Source organism: Anopheles arabiensis, chromosome 2, assembly GCF_016920715.1.
Source record: "Anopheles arabiensis isolate DONGOLA chromosome 2, AaraD3, whole genome shotgun sequence".
NCBI classification, from domain to species: Eukaryota; Metazoa; Arthropoda; class Insecta; order Diptera; family Culicidae; genus Anopheles; species Anopheles arabiensis.
The window spans coordinates 100,013,576-100,031,911 of NC_053517.1; the positions used below are offsets into that span (position 1 = coordinate 100,013,576).

General features: G+C 45.8%; 1 protein-coding gene across 1 annotated transcript in view; it reads left to right on the top strand.

The window, feature by feature from the left end:
• LOC120899688 (transcriptional coactivator YAP1) overlaps positions 1-17,749 on the top strand; it is a 37,004-nt gene extending 19,255 nt beyond the window's left edge. The window contains 6 exon segments of the mRNA XM_040305802.1: positions 6,555-6,709; positions 11,444-11,647; positions 12,306-12,406; positions 12,499-12,649; positions 12,724-12,788; positions 12,902-17,749. Coding sequence (XP_040161736.1) covers positions 6,555-6,709; positions 11,444-11,647; positions 12,306-12,406; positions 12,499-12,649; positions 12,724-12,788; positions 12,902-13,006 — 781 coding nt within the window. The 3' untranslated portion in view covers positions 13,007-17,749.
• Positions 17,750-18,336: the final 587 nt, after the last annotated feature.

The following is an 18,336-nucleotide window of genomic DNA, read 5'->3' on the forward strand; positions in this document are numbered from 1 at the left end:
GTTTTCACGCTGCAAAGGGTTATATTTTGTAGCTACCGCAGCTGTGTGTATATTCTACACGCGCATGCTATGGGAACAGTCTCTTGGCACAAACACCCACCACCACCCCCCGGGTGTGCACCACGGTGGGAGTGCGTGGCTGCTTTATGTGGGTCGCGTGACCCGCACTGGACTTAAGCACTACCTTCGCGTCCAGGTGGCTCGAGCCGCCAGGAATGTACGCTCTAGTGACAGTGAACCAAAAACTGCACCACAGCAGCCGGGAGTTGATGCTAAAAAGTTCCTCACACACAGACTTTGGGGTCCAGAAAATGGTTTGGGGTTTTCCATAGCATCCAGGCAGGCACGTTCGCATCCACGGCACCGTACCCCCCCATCCCAACAAAAAACAGCCGTCGTTATATCTTTGTTTTTAGTACATACGTTTTTGCGGTCTGTTGCTGGCCTCCCTGCTTCTCCTCCGCCTCAACACTGGTCTGGTCGCACAGCAGCACCTTTACCTTTTTCTGTCTTGTTTTTTTTTTTGTTGGTTGCCGCTTTCCGGCGTCTCTTGGCGGCCGCCGCCTGTGTGTGCCGCGTTCGGGCGATTGGCGTGGTGCTATTTTTGGAGTTTCGTTGAGGAAAATCTAAAACTGAATCAAGGCACTAGAAAACAGCGGCCAGTGTGTGTGTGTGTGTGTTTGTGTGAGCACCGGTTTACGCGGTTTTGGTTTTGCGCCGCCGCCATGTTGTGCGACGGACGACGGTACACGTAAACAGCTTCGCTGCCCAAGTTTTTGGCCGTCGCGGGGCAAAAGATCCCGACCATCAGCATCATCTTTCTTTTTTTTTTGTTTTTCTTTCACTCGCAGGGGTTTTTGTGTAATTTGTTTTCGTTGCATTTCGTTTACAATTAATCTTACACGAAGCGTGAAAAAAATCAATTTCAAAAACAACTGCCAAACAGCAGCTGAGAAGGAGATCGAGAGAGAGAAAGAGAGAGAGAAGGAATATTAAGAACAATTGCATCAACCGTATCAATATTCTTGTTCGCGACGATGTTTTGGTGACTTTTCAGGGCCCCATCATCATCTCATCTTTTTGCTGTGTTGTAATTTAATTTTACCGCCCATCACAGGCAGGCAGGCTTTGGTGGCGCCTACGCCATTCTATTCTTGGTTGCCGTGACGTTTTCGTACACGCGATCGGTCGCAATTCGTGCAACGAAGAGAAGGGGTTGAGTGTGGGGGTGTTGCTCTCAACTTAGGGTTGGTTTGTTTTTTTTTTGTATTCAATTTTATTAATTGTGATGTAAAAAAAATCGTGCCTTTTTCGAACACGACGCGTTCGCTCGTTAAAATTGATACCTACCGACACACGATCGTGAAACATGATACTCGATCGTACCCTTCCCCCGCCCCATTATTGATCATTATGACAAGTAGGCCTCGTTAAGCATCACTTCGAACTTTGAAGCATGGGAGGCACTGGAGAAGAAAATAACACCCTGCTTATGCATATTGTTGCCTAGCGAAAGCTACATGTTTTTTTTTCTACATCTTTCTCTCTCTCTCTCGCTTGGTTTGATACATTTTCGTCGATGCATACACACACAAATACACAACTAAAAAAAAGGTTTAATTCCTTGGATGTTGGAAAAGTAGAAAATGCATCCATCATCGATGGCGTGAAGCGTCGGAAATGCGCGCGGTGCCTTGTCTCGTGGGTGTCTACCATCCGCATCGAACACGACGAAGCGGAAAAAGGCAATCATAATCCAATTAAAAGCCAAACAAACATACGCACAGTATCGAAAAAAAACAGCCAACAAAGCAAACGATACACTTGATCGATCTAATAATTAATTGAAAGAGGCCGGGCGTGCATCATTAGGGCGCTGGATGTAATGATCGTGCATTGCAACATTGCAAAAATTTCTCCTTTTCACAGTGTCAAACGGGATGCGTTAATCGCTAATCAAATCTAATTTACAACAAACTTTACTTAATCCAACCGATATCTAACTCGGGGTGCAAAACGGGAGAGAGAGAGAGAGAAAAATGTACGATTCCGACACGCCAATTACTTACATGCCGCTGCACTAAGTGCGTTTTAATGTTTCTTTGTTTGTCTTGTTTTCCGACCCGGTCCGATCAAATTTGCGGGGTTTGCTATGATCGATCGTGTTCGTATTCGGAGAGTTGTTAATTGATTTATAATATACTTTTTCATCGAGTTCTTTTGAAATCTCGCCTCAGCTCACCGTAAACCGGAGTATCGTTATCGTCCACCGATCGGCTACGAGAAATGCCTGTGCGTGCGTGTGAGGGCTTTTTATCTTCCCATGCTTCCGTAACGCCATATCCGACGGTTCGCTGACTTTTCGATTAATTTCGGACCGTGTGCAAGATCGATCCGCATCGAGCTGCAACATCTAACAACGCTCACGCACGTGCTAGCACGCGCTACAGACTCGTGCAAATAATATATATATATATGATCGCCCCAACAGATCCCAAACTGTGGCCCTCCTCCCTACCCCAGCACTCAATTTCTGGGTGCGATCGCGGGGATCGCGATGAGATGAACATTAAAGTTACAGCGAAAACAATAAAGCGTGACTAATAAATCAAAAACACAGGCAATCAAAGGCAGCGATCTTTTCGCGAACTAGAGCTACAACATTGCAGTGTAGCGTGATTGCTTTTCGTGTCTAATGGGTTTGGCTAATGGCAATTGATTGGGACGTTAAGTAGGAGTGAGATATAGTAACGCATCTCCTACTGTCTGCACTTGTTACTAGGTTGCAGCTTTCTTGGTTTTAGACGACAGGAAATACATTTATTGGACCTTGCGGCATATTTATCTAGTAGTGGCTGAACGGATGAATTATATGTTTTAGTAGTCTTAAACTAATTTTTGCACTACTTTAGATTCAAAAGGGATGATTAACAAAGAGTTACTCACTATAAACAAACTCAAATACAAAATTTGCTTTATTCTTGAGATCTTGAGATACCTTTACCTATTTTCCATTAATTTTTTTAATCGAATAAACGTAACTTCCACGAAGATGCCACATATTAAATGCCTGAAGTGAGATAGGCTTGGATAAAGTTGGCAAAAATCCGGAGTTGGCTCCAATCCTACTCCGAAAATGTCGGAACCGGACACTGGTAGGGCTCTAGCATTATGCGGAGCTGTTTGCAGAGTCGACTGTAGCCATCCGGAATCGCCTGGAGTCGACCGGAGGCTTCTGTAGTCGACTGGAGTCTTCCGTAATCGAAGTCAGTCCAGAGTCTTCCAGAGTCGACCGATTATGCCGGAGTCTAATTCGGACTAACAATAGCCGGAGTCGGATCAGAGACGTTGGTGCGCCCCAGAGAGCACACCACTGTTAGAGAGGTTCAGAAGTACTTAAACATAATCTATTGGAGCTGTACGACCTTTTGGGAAAATCTTTTTACAGTTCTTATCTCCTCTCCTTAACACATAAACCTCAAGATCTGTGTACGTGTCTTATGCACAAAAGAGCTTGAGAAGCTGTTTTTTGAGCTCTTTACTAATCTGCAAGTGTTAACAGTACTTTACAGTTGATCTGCAGTTGATATCTATAGCTTCCAACTGAATGTAAACTTTCTTTTCTAATATTCAAGATTGGTTTTTTGTAACACCTTCCATAAATGACAACTTATCGGCCAGAAATGGGAATATCCACTTGAATTGACTTCTTGTACGCACACACACATACTTAAGCCCTTTATCGTGTGCTCGCCCTGCACGCCCTTTATCGGCACGTCCCTAACAATGGATGGCGTTTATCTCGTGCCTCGGTGTCCCTCCAGTCGGGCGCCACAATCACAAGTACGCCACAACATCGTGACGCCACCGGGATCGGGGCACGTACCAGATACGATTCGCACGGCGCGGATCAATCCCACAGCACTGGTACTGCAGTGAGAGTAGGCTACTTGGTGCCCAACGAAACAGAACCGTGCATTCGGCACGTCCTGCTGATAGGTGAAGGACGTTACATATAAGTGCATACGGGAAGGGCCTTTCCTTCTCGGGCGCTCTCTTTCTCTTTCTCTCTTCACCTGAGAAATGATGGTACCGACAGATTGTTGCACCTCGGATGACTCGTGCATGCCGGATGACAGTCGGGTGATGCACGCGACGTGAATCAGCACTGCGTACGGCAGTGTACGGCTTTGTTTTCATGACGTAATGTGCACAACGTTCGCCGTGGCACGTGGCCCAACTGTAACGTGTGCGGGGTGCTGCACATCCATCTGTGTCGGTTGATAAATGAACCACCTTGTTTGTGCGCTACTGTGCTGTGCAGGAGCCATCGGCAGTGACATTCGCCCGCATTGGTCGGCTAAAGAAACGAAATCTGATAAATTACTTCCCCCAGCACAGCAGCCCCAGAAAGGCGTGATGCTGCGCGTTGATCGATCTTGTTCGCTGCTTCTTTGCACACCCTTTCTCCTTCCTCTTACACACACACACACACGCATAATCACAGTGAGCTGTATACATCGCGGTAAGCTTACCAGGGGCGGAAGTTTTTAAACCCGTTACCGAAGGACGTTGTTGAAATAATAACAAATGAACAGGGAAAATAAACAAATTACCTTCATTACCCTTCTCCGCACTCCGCTGCCAGTCCCTCCCTACTCCTTTCCCTCTAATCCATACCCCAGCACCCGGGTAGGTGGTGTCGATCGCCCCACCCAGTCTCGCACAGTTCGATTCTAACCACCCGAAAAGAAAAAAAAAATCCAACACACACACACACACACGCTAGCGGAAACCACCGACGATGGAAGACAGCTGGGGGAAGCTGGGAAAGAGAGCGGTGATGGAGCTGAAGTTGGAAAGCATCACAGCTTTGCACGTTCGCACAACCGCACCACCGGGGCGCTTCCGAGCTGCCGTGTTGGATCGTGTGTAGCGGTGGCGGGGGAGTGAAGCTGAGAATGTATCACACACGATCGGCAATAACACAACAACTGTGGCTCCACTTCATCTAGAAAAGGGAGGACTAGTACGAGCGGGAAGTGGGGACAAAAACAACATAAAAACAACACTACGACAAGCCAAACACGACGAAGTAAAAGTAACCGATCGGATCGGTTTGGGGAGCGTTTGGGGATGGGCAGAGAAGAAAGCACACACACACACACACGCATGCCACAAGCGGCTTTTTACAGACAGGGAAGGGAGAAATCTAAGCAGCAAGGGTATGTTGGGGCGCCAGGGTTGGCTAGCATTAGGCAGCCGTTCTGCTTCATTTTTTTTTTGTTGTTTGTTCGTTGCTTCCTTTCTTTCTATTCCGATTTCGCGCAAGGTCCGGTCGGACAAACCGTTTTTGCTGGGTGTGTCCATGTGTGTGTATGTATGGGGTTTTCGGTAAGGGAAATGGTAGTGGCTGCAAGGGGTTGTTCTTGCCCTTCTGGCGCTGTTCGGCGATGACGCTAAAAATAAACCACCATTCGATTCGGTGCGCGCGTTTTTCACCGCGTTTTCCGCTTTTCCAACGCGACGCAAGCGACCGCCAACGTGGTTGGCCAGTCCCGTCGAGGGTTGTAGTGGTTAATCTCCTCCCGATCCCGAGATCTATGGCCATCACCACACCAGGGAACGTTTGACCAGCCAGCCGCTATGGGTGGGACGGTGCCAATAGCCTGGCATCGCATCGACGTCATCGATGAGCATTAGACGATGAAGACGTTTAGAGCAATGATGGATTTGTGTGAGTTCGGTGCTTTCGCAGTGCGCGCGCGGAAGATCAACATGGGAGGGCCTAGCGCTTAGCGTCCAGCATCTTTAAGCGGGTGCGCGTGTTTTTCGACGTGTGTTTTGCCGCGCTGCTCTGTGATGGATTTATCTGGCCGCCCACACACACCAGGATGGTATGCCACAAGCGGTGCGGCTGTTGTTGTGCTGCGCAAGTAAACATAGTTACTGACTGTCCCGGGGAGGTCCATCTCCTGCTCCGGCATGGTGGTTTGAACGGTCAAGGAGAGAGTTAGGGAAGACTCACGTTACATTCTTTCCTGGAATTGCTTCATTTCTTTAACTACCATCGACTGCTTCTACAATTGTTTTTTTTATCCACACCACTCCGCTCTGTGTTACAATTTCCCGCACAAGATGAATCATCCCGGCGGTTTGCGACAGTCCGGGCAAAACGTTTCCATTGAAGTGAAGCTTTCCTGTCACCGACTCTCCCTGCCTCTGTCGATCGATTGCACACTATCCAAGCGCACCTGTGCAAACCACCGTGGCGCACCGTGTTTGCAACCGACCACATTCCAATCGGTATGAGCCGTCCGCTGCCCTGTACCCCTCGGCGGGAGTCGGTCGCCGGGTGGTCTTGTTTCGGGGGAAAAACCCAACCATCACACGCACACAGTGCCTCGGGCAGGACCACCACCATTCGCGTGGCCACAGTGTTTACAAACAGTCGGTTGCTAGGGGAAACCAACGATGGGTTCTTTGAGTGCCTTCGCGCGTGCCTGCTACTTTCCCTAGCTAACGATTTGCCTTCTCTCTTTCTCTCTCCTTAGTCACAACACACGGACGACCACGTGGGAGGACCCGCGCATCACCGCCATGCAGGAAAGCCTGTTCCAGCAGCAGTCCAGCGTCGAAACCCTGTTCAACACCGGCTCCCAGACACTGCTCAGCCCCACGATCTCCTCACCGACGCCGACCAACAATGGTGAGTGGCAGCGCTTTTCCCCGCGGGGTGGGGTTTTTCCACCTTGGGGATGGGGGGGGGGCATTTTGAGAGCTTTTGGGAGAGGCGAGAGCATGACAGCAAAAGTTCAAGGGCAAGGATTTCCTCCTTGCGCAGGAATTTCACAGTTGGGCCCAAGTTAAAGAAGCTTGGGCAGAGTTGGGGGCCTCTTCCCCCTTGCAAACGTGTACAAAGGGGGGGGGTGTTTTTCTTTCGCATTTCGCGCTGGCTCTCAAATATTTCTTTATTAACTTTAACGCACATATAAACGAACCAAAAAAGACACATCACAACAACACAAGCTCAATGTAAAAAACAAAAAAGAACGAACTGGATCCGATTGGGCAGGATCAACAACCGTTTGCACCACCACCTGTAACTAACCCGGCGTATCTTCCCGCCCGGCGTGTGAGATACGTTAACCTTTACTATTATAAACTTAAACAGTAGTAGCTCAAACGTGAGAAAAGGAAAGATGATAAAACCGCTGAAAAAGCATCGTGCCTAGGAAAGGGCAGGTGAAGAGAGGTGAAGAGTTTTTGTGGTCAATTTCCCACCCAATTCCCTGGCGAGATCTCTCTCCAACCCCTCCAAAAAATGGAGACAAACCCGTACCATGTCCATGTGTTTAGTAGCGCTTATCGGTATCGAAACGGTTTTATTGGTGTGTTTACTTTTGTTTCCCCGCCAAACAGTACGTGTTCCGTCGAAATTTACTCCACCCAAAAACTTACGCACAGATAAGGTGCTAGTTTTTGTTTTTTTTTTGCCCTTTTTATTCCAATTCCCATTCACTATCTCCCAATCACGGCGGGTCCGGTGACGCCGGCCAGTACTCGGAACGTACGATTCATTCATCATTTACCACCGGAAGTAGGTCGCTCCGAATGGGCTGCTTGTTTGTTGGTCTGTTTTTTTTAGTGCACCCTACCAACTGTACGCGTACGCCCAAAGCTCGGTAGCCTTCGGTCGATTCGGCGTTGTCTCGGGACTTAAATTGGTAAAAACGTTATGTACTATCCGGTGTAGTGTGGAAGAAAACAGAAACTTGAAAAAAGGCAAAAAAGTACGGTCTACAAGGCGATAAGAACTGGAGGCCAGGACAGGATGTGATGTAGCAACGGGGGAACAAGAAGAAGAAGAAAAATAATAAGAAGAAGAAGAAGAAGAAAAAGAAGAAAAGTACTCCGTACACCTACCGAGCAAACGTACGCACAGTCACGTACGACCCTCGAGGAACGTCAATAAATCGGAGAAACAAATCGGGCCCACCAACACCAACAGAAGCGTCACGTGCGGCAGGTAGTTTCGTCGAATTTTGCAGCCCGAAGGGCCAGACCTTACATGGGATAGTTCTGGCTTACCAGGCTGATGGCAATCGGTTATCGGAAGGCAAATATTGGAGTCGTAAAATTCATCTTCGTCGGCGTCCGTCCGTCGAAACGCATCATTCGAAGGCTTCCGGTTGGGGTCAATCGTAATTAAGGGATTGCGACGACCCGTCTGAGAGTCGAGACACAGATTGAGTTCCCGTTTCCCATTGAGAAGAATATGGTCTTTTTTTGTTGAAAGTGGGTCAGTGGTGTCTCTTCTTCAGGCGAGTGTTTTGATAGCGATCCTCACAGGGGGTTTTAGTCACATCGGCAAAGCTAGACAACCTTTTCGCATTACTTCTCGCCCAAGATTCTGATTTCCCTTTTTTGTCTGAAACAACAAACGATCGATTCAACAGACGATCCCTTCTACGTTTATGTAACCGTATGCCTTACGCGGTACCCATTGGATTGGAGTGTGGCACACGCAGAGTGGCTTAATAGCTTTCGAACTCCGGCCACTCCTTCCATCCGGTGCAAGTCAACCTAGCAAAGCTTGGGCAAACAAAAAATAGAAAACCACGACAATGCCTGAACCACGGCGCGCGCTCTGCTAGTGCATTGAATGACACGAATAAAGCTGCTGGATGTTGCCCACCTCCCCTCAACATATCTAACCATATCGGTTCATGCTAACATCACCTGGATGGGGTTGGGCTGGAAACTATCGGATTTGGGACCGAGCAAATATATATGTATGTAAATATAAACACACACACATCATCCGTCCCAATGGCGTTCCCAATTGACAACCGCTCCCAACAACCACAAGGGCTCAAGAGTAGACACCCAACCATGGTAACGGTCACTATCAATGAATGAGCGCAATTGAATCGTGTGCGCTTTCATTCATGAAACTTTCGTCGTCGTCGCCGTTCACCAAACAACACCATAGCAACACCGAATACGATGCCACTGATGATCGGATCCCCAAACGCCCTGCACACTCGCCAGAGAGAGAGAGAGGGCTAAACGGGTTAGCAATGATGTGGAGTTTGATGTCCCAGGGGCTGTCGAGAAGTTAGCGGAGAAGCGACCACTTTTTCCCTTACCCCCATAAAAGGGTTATTCGAGATGCGATTGCTTTCCAATGAATCATTGCCGACCATCATTCACGCGAGCTCTGAGCAGCTACTGAGAGTTTGATTTGGGACCTCGTGGGACACGGAAATGAGGGAGGGTGGTGCTGACACAGGTGGAATTGGAAAAGAAAGGCGATGCCTCTTCTAGTGGCAGGTTCCGGACGGCCGTTTTAGGGAAATGTGATCGGTGTAAGCGGATGTAAGAGCTGGCAGACGACCGAGTCGGATTGTAGTCAATTAATGTGTGCTAAACGATTTGTTAGAAAGGTCTTTAAATAGTCATTTCTGTTTTTCTTCCTGAATAGATATAGACCATAAACTAGTATCCGAAGAAAAAAAAACGACGTTAGCTAAATCGTTTCAGTGCGAGCACCACGCACACACACAAGTATACTCTATTGCCGAAGAGCATTCTCGCACATCTGTTTACCATCCAGCAATTGTTTATTTACTTTACCGTCCTCCCGGCAATCGCAGTTACTCACGCCTACCAACTTCCCCCCTCCCCCCTCCTACATGCTGGTGGAGTTTCATTCATTGATTCATTCATACATTAGAGTCTCCCCTATTCCCTCAGCTACTCCTAGCAGGGGACTTGCCACTCCACGCGAATTTCATTCATTGCCACCTCTCCCCGACAGGGGAGCGAACTTTTGATACACTACGAAATCGTACCGGTATTCAAATATACCCTCTTCCCTTTTGTACCCGTCGTGCCAGTGCACTGCGTCATCCTCTTTTCGTATCACCGATTTGCACCGATTGACCATTTGCTGATTACACACAACAGCAGCAGCAACAGCATTGGTATGATAAGAAATTGTGAACATAAAAAGCAAACAAAATAAAGGCGTCCGGCTCGCGTATCAAAGGGAATGGAGAGAGAGAGAGAGCCACCACCACTTCCCAGACATCCATTCACTCGCCGGAAGTGTGTCAGCAATGACGCCGGGGTTCCAATGTTGCGGGGTTATGGAGCTGCAGGGTGGAACACCAATCCGGAAAGGGTACGTCCGGCTTCTAATACGGCCCTTTTTCCTGTTTTTGCTTCGATGTGCTTTGGCCATCGACGGGGAGGAAGTGGAAAGAACGTATCATAAAACAAACCGTGGAATTGAATGAAGCGAATCCAATAATCACATACGAAGCAACAGCAACACATGCGCGCAAAGAAAAAAAAACCCTCGATTGGCCACATTGATTGATCAAGAGAAAGGGAAAATGAAAATGGGAAACGAACAGGCAGGTGAGGAAGCTTTATGTTCCGTTATCTCTACAGCAAACCCTGCAATCTTGTTCGCTATTACGCCGCGTTAGGGTACGCTTGTAGCGTCTAGACGCGTCTAGACCGCAGGTGCCATTACTTTACGACGAAACCCCCACGTCACAACCCGGTCGCCCGGCCCCGGCAGATAAGCGTTGTCACTTTTTTAGTGCTCCCCCGCTGAAGCACGGTTGTGGACGGTGAGGACAGACGAACGGGAGGTTGCCGATAGCACGGCCTCTTGTCTATACTTGTAGTTTGAAGCGTTTTTGGAGGACGCTTCTGGTGACGAATGTTCGCCGAAGGTGGTGTAGATTACACACTTTGTAACGGGGTAATTAGCGAAGCTAGCTGTACTTCTTGGAAGGTGTCGACCGTGTTGGATTGGAGTGATTGGATTTCACTGTGACGTTTGTTTGCACATCATATTGATTGATTCATCGAAATCCCAGGGATATCCCAACTCTTTGGAGGACCTTAAATCTATTGGGGGTTTTCAATATCGTTCTGGTCTTTTGGATCATAGAACGGATCTATACCAAATTGTTCTTCGCATAGGAAAGTCGAACGCTTTCCAAATACCCAATCAAAGACGAGGACACAAATTGTGCTCTTTCCCCGTTGCTGCAAGTATCGAAGTATCATAAAAAACCTATTTCCCACACCATACCCAAGAGAAAGATCATTTGAACATTGTTGGAGAGTTGTAACAAAAAGAGATCATAATTAGAGATGAACCAAACGACAGTCTGAAGCGCGCGTGCCAATCTAAAACATCCATTAACATTCACACGATCAAGTAGTGGTCAAATGGATCTTCCGATCCAATCACAGACACCCTTTCGAAAGCCCTGAAAACTGCTCTGGAAGAAAGTTGGCAAATATCGCCGCTCTCAGTTACTCCAACCCATTCACTTTACTCGCTCGTTTCTTCATCCCTCTCTATTGCTTCTCTCTATCACTCTCTCTCTCTCTCTTTATCTCTCTCTCTCTTCAGTGGTATTTCCAGATACAATTCAAATGACAAATGACAATCTCGCACAACCGTCAAATGCCGCCCCGCCGGCCGCGATGCTAACCGGCAGCAATGTCGATCTGGGCCCACTGCCGGAAGGATGGGAGGAAGGCATCACAGAGAAGGGCGAACGGTACTATATCAATCACGCGACTCGGTCGACCACCTGGCGGGATCCTCGGTTGTGTACGTGTTTGCTACTTTTTTTTTAAGTTTTGTTTCTTCCCTTTGAACAATTTCGCCCGCCATAGTTCACGCCATTTCCCAATTTATTTCCTCCGAAACAAGCGGCTACGAAATCTTCCCGCACCTTACTCTTCATTCTTGTTGAGATCTGTAACTTCTTGACAAAACACTTTGCTCGGTAGTGTAGGCATTTACGCTTTGGCAAAAGAAAAGCTTGAGTAGGCAGCAGGTAGAGTGTAGCGAATAGGCAGGGTAGCGAACAGGGACACGCTTAAACGAGCTTAGTAGAATAGCCATGGTAGTCAGCTGGCATTAGGCGCGCGAGAGTGAGATAGCAATAGTAGATGACATCTTGCTGATTTAGTATGCTGTATTAACTATTGCAACCTTACGTTCGAACTAACTTTAAAGATACTAATACTTCCACTAACCTACCTGAATCTCTCTTTCTATATATCTATATATCTCTATTGCTGTTCTTAAGCAACCTGTCTAAAGTAGAGTGTTGTTAGATCTCGTAGTAGTAGCTTGTATCATTACATTTCATCTCATTTTAGAATCATTAGATTAAAAGCCTTTCCTTAAACTACCCCAAACATGATCGATCTAATTTGGTTTATATTTCAATTCCCTTGAAAACGAAAAAAACAATCAACAGCTAACCAAGACTGGGCAGTACAGGAGCAAACAGTCCGTCTGTACAACCTGCAGCTCGAGCGGGAACGACTTCGGAAACGGCAGCAAGAGATCAAATCACATGTAAGTAGCTGCCCATACATCGGTACCATACCTTTGCCATTCCGAACCAACTTCTACATTGTGCTCGTACAATCCTGCTGTGTCTTCTCCAGATGGGAGACGACCCGTTCCTGTCCGGTATTGCCGATCACGCACGCCAGGAGTCCGGTGACAGCGGTCTGAGCGAATCGTCCATGACGCAGTCGATGCCCCACACGCCCGAATTTCTCTCCAGTATAGATGACAGTATGGACGGGTTAAGCAGTAAGTGGCGATTGGTTTGAGTGCATTGCAATCAGGCATATGGGTTCTTAATTTGCTTTATTCCCTTATTGCAGTGACGGACAACACGATGGACACTATAGCATTTGGGGATAATCTCGAGACGCCCGATGAGTTTATGGTGAGTTGCACTTTAATGTTATCTATTGTGTGCTACAATTAGGCTTTTTACATCATAGCATACATTAAGCTACGTTTCCCTATCACTTATATTCCCGCTCTTCCCATCTACAGCTGGACGATCCTTTGCTGCTGGAAAAGATCGATGCCGTCACCAACCTGAGCCTGATGGATCCGACGAGTAGTAAACCGGATAACACGCTCTACGACATCATCTAACGTTAAGCGACGTTTGCCGTAGCCACAGAACGCGTAGAACCATCTTATGTAGAGTAATAGTAGCCCACTACGCCAGCGATTAGTACACGCATCCACTGACATGCACACACACACACACAAGCACAAATACTACTTACAATGTTCTTGCATCTCCAAGGAATACCATCAGCCTACATAGACAAGATCGTTTGCAGACCTGATCTGGAGACTCTCAAGCTCCGAACGTACTACTTAGAGATACAACTCAAGCCCCAAACAATGTAACTAGATATAAGACTCAATCGTTCTACTTGGAGATACAAATAGGGAAAGAAGAGTGTAAGTAGTGTGCGTATGTATGTGTGTGTGTATGTGTGGTGGGATCGCAGCTTAGGAAACAATGAAAAGGAAACGCAGCGTGGTTCCCGTACTGAACGAGGGAAAACTGCTCCTTGTCCGAGTTATGTTCCGTTAATGATACCTATATACATCTCTTATTATTACTACATCCTGCTTGCACACGGGCACCGATGTGCTTGTGCACATTGGACGAATTATTAGTGGTTAGTCGATTAGCTTGTACGTACGGATTATTATTTTATTTTTAAATCTTTTTTTTTTAAATCCACTTAGATGAATGTGAGATTTGAAGCGCGCAACTAGTATCCAATTACGTAGTATGTGAGGGATGTAGCGCGAGAGTTAGGCGAGAAGAATGAGAAAAGGAAAAATGATCGCACGGAGTGAGTAATCGTGTCCGGATAAGCGACAAGATTACACACACACACACCCATCGTGCAAGCTGACACAAGGAACTGCAAGCAATTCAAGTGCCTTATCCGTTTCGAGTGAGTGAAAGAAGAAGAAAAAAAACACTCGAAACCGGAGGAAGAAAACGATATGTGGTATAAGTAGAACGTGGTGTGGTGTTTAGCGCGCGGAGTTAGAAAGTAATGAAAGCATGAAGCAATCTGCAGATAGTACAGGCAGTACAGGGGAGCTGCGATGATAGTGTATTATAATGTGCAAAATGGCGAAATTGGCTATTTGCGGTTTGGAACACGTATACGAAGGCGAGCGAGATGCGAGAACGCGACGGCGAGTACGTGTAACCGCGTGTGCTACGTATGCGCCGCCGACCTGGATGGAATGGCTAGATCAGCTCTCATCTCTACAGAGCGGCGGCGCAATACGGTCAAGTAGCTTCAGCAATGGGGAAAGGATAACGTATAGGAGGCATTAGGATGTAGGAGAATTAAAACTCATGTTTGCGTAATCGTTGTAGCGTGCGAGAAGAGGTTAGTATGATTGAGACAGTGCGTGCGAGTGCGAGGACTGTGCATGAATGCGGAACAGTGAATGAATGTGGTCCAATATTCTAGCCATAAGAGGTAGTAACACGGCAGCAGAAGGAGGAGCCACCGTAACCGATGTACGAAGATGGAGAAAGCAACTCGTTTTTGAAAGTAGCAGCAGCAGCAGCAGGTGCAGCCGCCATTAGCCCCGGAGAGAGAATAGTCCCTTGTTTGGCGCACACGAAGCGCTTCAAGGGAGTGTGGGGCCAAATGCAACACAGAAACTGATTCCTTCGGCGCGCGATGGCTGGAGATGCATTTATATCAATGTTGCCCGCCCGATCGAGCAGTGTCTGCTGTGGGCGGCCGATGATAAAGAAAGGGTCAATTGTTATTTTTTTGGAATCAACTTGCCCCAGTGCACACACACACACAAACCCCCACAGTAATGTGTGCAAAGCGAAGCGAAGAGGAACGGCTGCCTTTGTCTGCTGTCTGCGATGCGTTGTACGATCAGCAATACAAAACAAAAAAAACAATTATCCTCTTCGTTTCGGTTAACAAACAAACAAAGTAACAAAAATACGGACATCCATTGATACCGTTCACACACACTCACAAACAAACACACACCATCAATGTTAGGCTAGTACGCCGTAAAGTGGTGTAACATTGCAATTATATAGATTTTATGTTTCGTTTTTATGTACATCCAGCGTGCCCGCTCCTATTGCTCCATCTGGAACGGGCGTTCGTTCTCGCTTGGATCGTGACTGTGTCATCGGAAAGATCGATGCAAGTAAAGCGAGCGAGTTTGGACTGTGCGAATGGAATGTTCACAGTGACTATTTCATGTCCGGTTGTGAACGGTGAACGTGAAGGGAAGAGAGAGGAAGAAAAAAACCTAGCCCATTAAGCAACAAGATACATATGTACACATATCCCAACCGATCGTGTCCCATCGGTGCATCTACTTATTCGCACGATCACGATTCTATTATCACGCTCATCGAGCTACTACTGCAAAACAACAAAAAAAGGAAAACAAAAGTGAGAAAAAGCAAAAAACATACAGATTTACTGGCAAATCGGCAGCATATGGTCAACAATGTCTGCGCACATAAAACAAAATGCGGGGAAATTTGAACCAAAATCGAAAGATCCAATGCTGATTTCCCTGATCATAGTTTTTGGTACCATATTTTTTTTTATATCTAAAGCCATTTTTCAAACCATTTTTTACTGATTTAAGTTTTAAAACACAAAACGCGCTAAGGCAATTACTTCAATTTATTACTTTGGTATTTTAAGGCTTAACCACAGCATTAGTTTTAAACGTTTAAAAACAAATCATAAGCATGCAACGGTGGCAACAGTTACAGAGCTTCGTTGCCTATTCGATTTTAGTAGTATTGTTAGGACAAACAAAAAAAAATCAAGCGTTGGTTCTTGGATTTGGATTCAACTTGGGTGAGAAAAATGGTTTCATTTTTCTCATTCATCATTACCACTCACCCACCCCTTCATTTGGAACAGCGCGAAGGAACGTCGATCGTTCGATGCTGCTGCTAACCCGGCGTTGACCATTGTTGCCTCGATTTTGCTTGCTACTGTTTGTTTTTTTTTCTTTTGGAAGGAAAAACTGGCTGCAGCGTTTTTTGTTCATTTTTTCGATGTGTTTCTATGCTAATGTTGCAACATTGCCGTCCAATATAGTTTCGTTTTTAATGTTTTGTTCTACTTCTTCGCAACGTAAACGCAAGAAAAAATATGAACGTATTGCTGCCAGCTCTCCGCTAGCTCTTTAGGCTGGAGAATCCATTTGTTGGAACCATTTTCCGAGTCGCTTTTTTGCAGTGATCGGTTGCAGTGTAGATGGGGATGATAGTAGCGAAAGGAATTGGGCTGTAGATCCGTTGGTACGATCGAGTTGGTCGCTCGTTGAGCGAAAATCCATCCACAAACGATCGGTCCCCCGGGGGCGATCGCGATCACTCGCGCAAGTTGAATCGCATAGCGAGCATTGGGCAGATATTTTAACAAGATAAATCCTGCAAACGTTGGCAAACCGGTGGCGTACAGTTTGGTGCGTCCCCACCGCCCGAGATACATTTATCTTTGCCGTCCAGAATTGCATTGAGAAGCAGTTTGTTTTGTGTTGTCTTTTTTAGTTTCTCTAGCAAATATAAGTGTCTTCTTCTTTTTTTATGTGTGTGTTCTGTTACGTGCATCAGCAGTGAAGTAAGTGATGGTGAGCCAAACGAACAGTTCATACGGACACTAGCACGCGGTGGCACACATTGTTTATGCCCTGTACTACTGGCTTTACCCTGGCAGCACTCATCAAGCAGTATTTGTTAGCAAATATTTGTTAGCATTGATGAGCCGAGCTACACATTAGCGTAAAGCGATATTAGATAGAGCAAATAAGAATAAAAAGAAGAAGAACGTTCTTACTTCATACAGAAATTCACCCCCACCTAATGCGACTCAAGTAAGATAGTTGAACGCTTCCAACACAGCACAGCAAGAAGCGTACGGATGCTTTATTCTGCTTCCCTTTCTGTGGGAACTGTAGAACTGGTAGAAAATACTACTTCTAGACACCTATTGCTCTACACGTGAGGATTCTGGAAGCAAAGGGGAACACCAAATCGTACTTCCTTGTGAAAGGTACTCAACTAGGTAGAGCAGCTAGCGTTGTCTAAAAAAAGCATCAGGGAGTTTGCTTAGGTGTGTTTTTCTCTCTCATATTTTTAACTCTCTTTGTCAGCAATAATTTTTAATATTTAATTTCGACAAAAAAACTCTATTAATCCACACCAAAAGATGCAGCTAATTCAACTGCAAAAGCCACCAAGTGTTTGTTCGTCAGCTAGGTTTGAGTGTCACTTACATTTACTGACTCTGTTTGAAATGCACCACAATTGCACCACACAGTTGGTTGTTCCCATCTTGCCTCAGAGAGGAGTGCAAGTGTGTGCTACAAGCTTCACTAGAGGAAGCAGTAACGGCCATGCATTGCTCTACGAACGGAGATAGACAGGCACGTGCCTTAATTCACGTGGTAATGCAATAATGCACGGGTGGCTTAGAGCCACTCCTGTAGAAGCGAAAAACGAAAACAAAAACAACTCGTGTGCTAGTAACAGTTCGTGCTGAGTTAAATAAAAGCAAAAAAGAAAGAGAAAGCAAAAGCGAGGATCGCTCAATCAGAATTGAACGTTGATTCAAAATTGTATCAAAACAAAACAACACAGAAACACATATATTAAAAAAAAACTCTAGCACACACTGTAAAAAAACGGGGGGACGGGAATAATGCAAATAGAGTAAATTTGTCTTTGTTCCAAAGCCTTGTAATACACTGTATGTACTAGAGAGAAGGGAAAGAGCTATTTCTAGAGCACAAACTAAAGCAATGCGTAATAAAAGTGAGAAATCAACCAACCAGAACCAACAAATAGAACGAACCTGTTTACCTTTTACTTAGTACATGGGATGAAATGATGACAAAACTTTGGGGTCACAGAAAAATATACGATTAATTGCTGTTCACAAACATCTACTTTTGAAAAAAATCTTCCGGATTTAACGGTTTTCGCAAAGTGCGACCAGAGCGCTCTCTATTCGCGAACTTTGTAAGCAGCAGCGACAGCAGTTCAAAATAGCCGTTTTAAAAGCAATTCGCTAAGAAGATAAGCCTTTATTAAAATCAAATAAATTATAAATAAAGAAGGATTATACTGTTGAACACGTTCTCAAACAGTTTCTTTGATTTAATCTACTTTTTTTTTATATGAAACTAAAAATAAAAGATTTTTGGAAATGTGAAATATTTCACTCCATGTCTGTTGTAGTATTTTCACAGGGGCTTAACGTTTCGTATCTTTCATTCGTGTTTTTAAATGAGGCAGCTGTCCAAAAACAAGCCATTTGCGATTATTATAGTCATCACATTAGGATATTTGGAATAATTTGTTTAGCTACAACTGTATTTCATACAAAAAACAAAATCAACAGATGTACGGAAGCACGTGACCAAGGCAACAAACC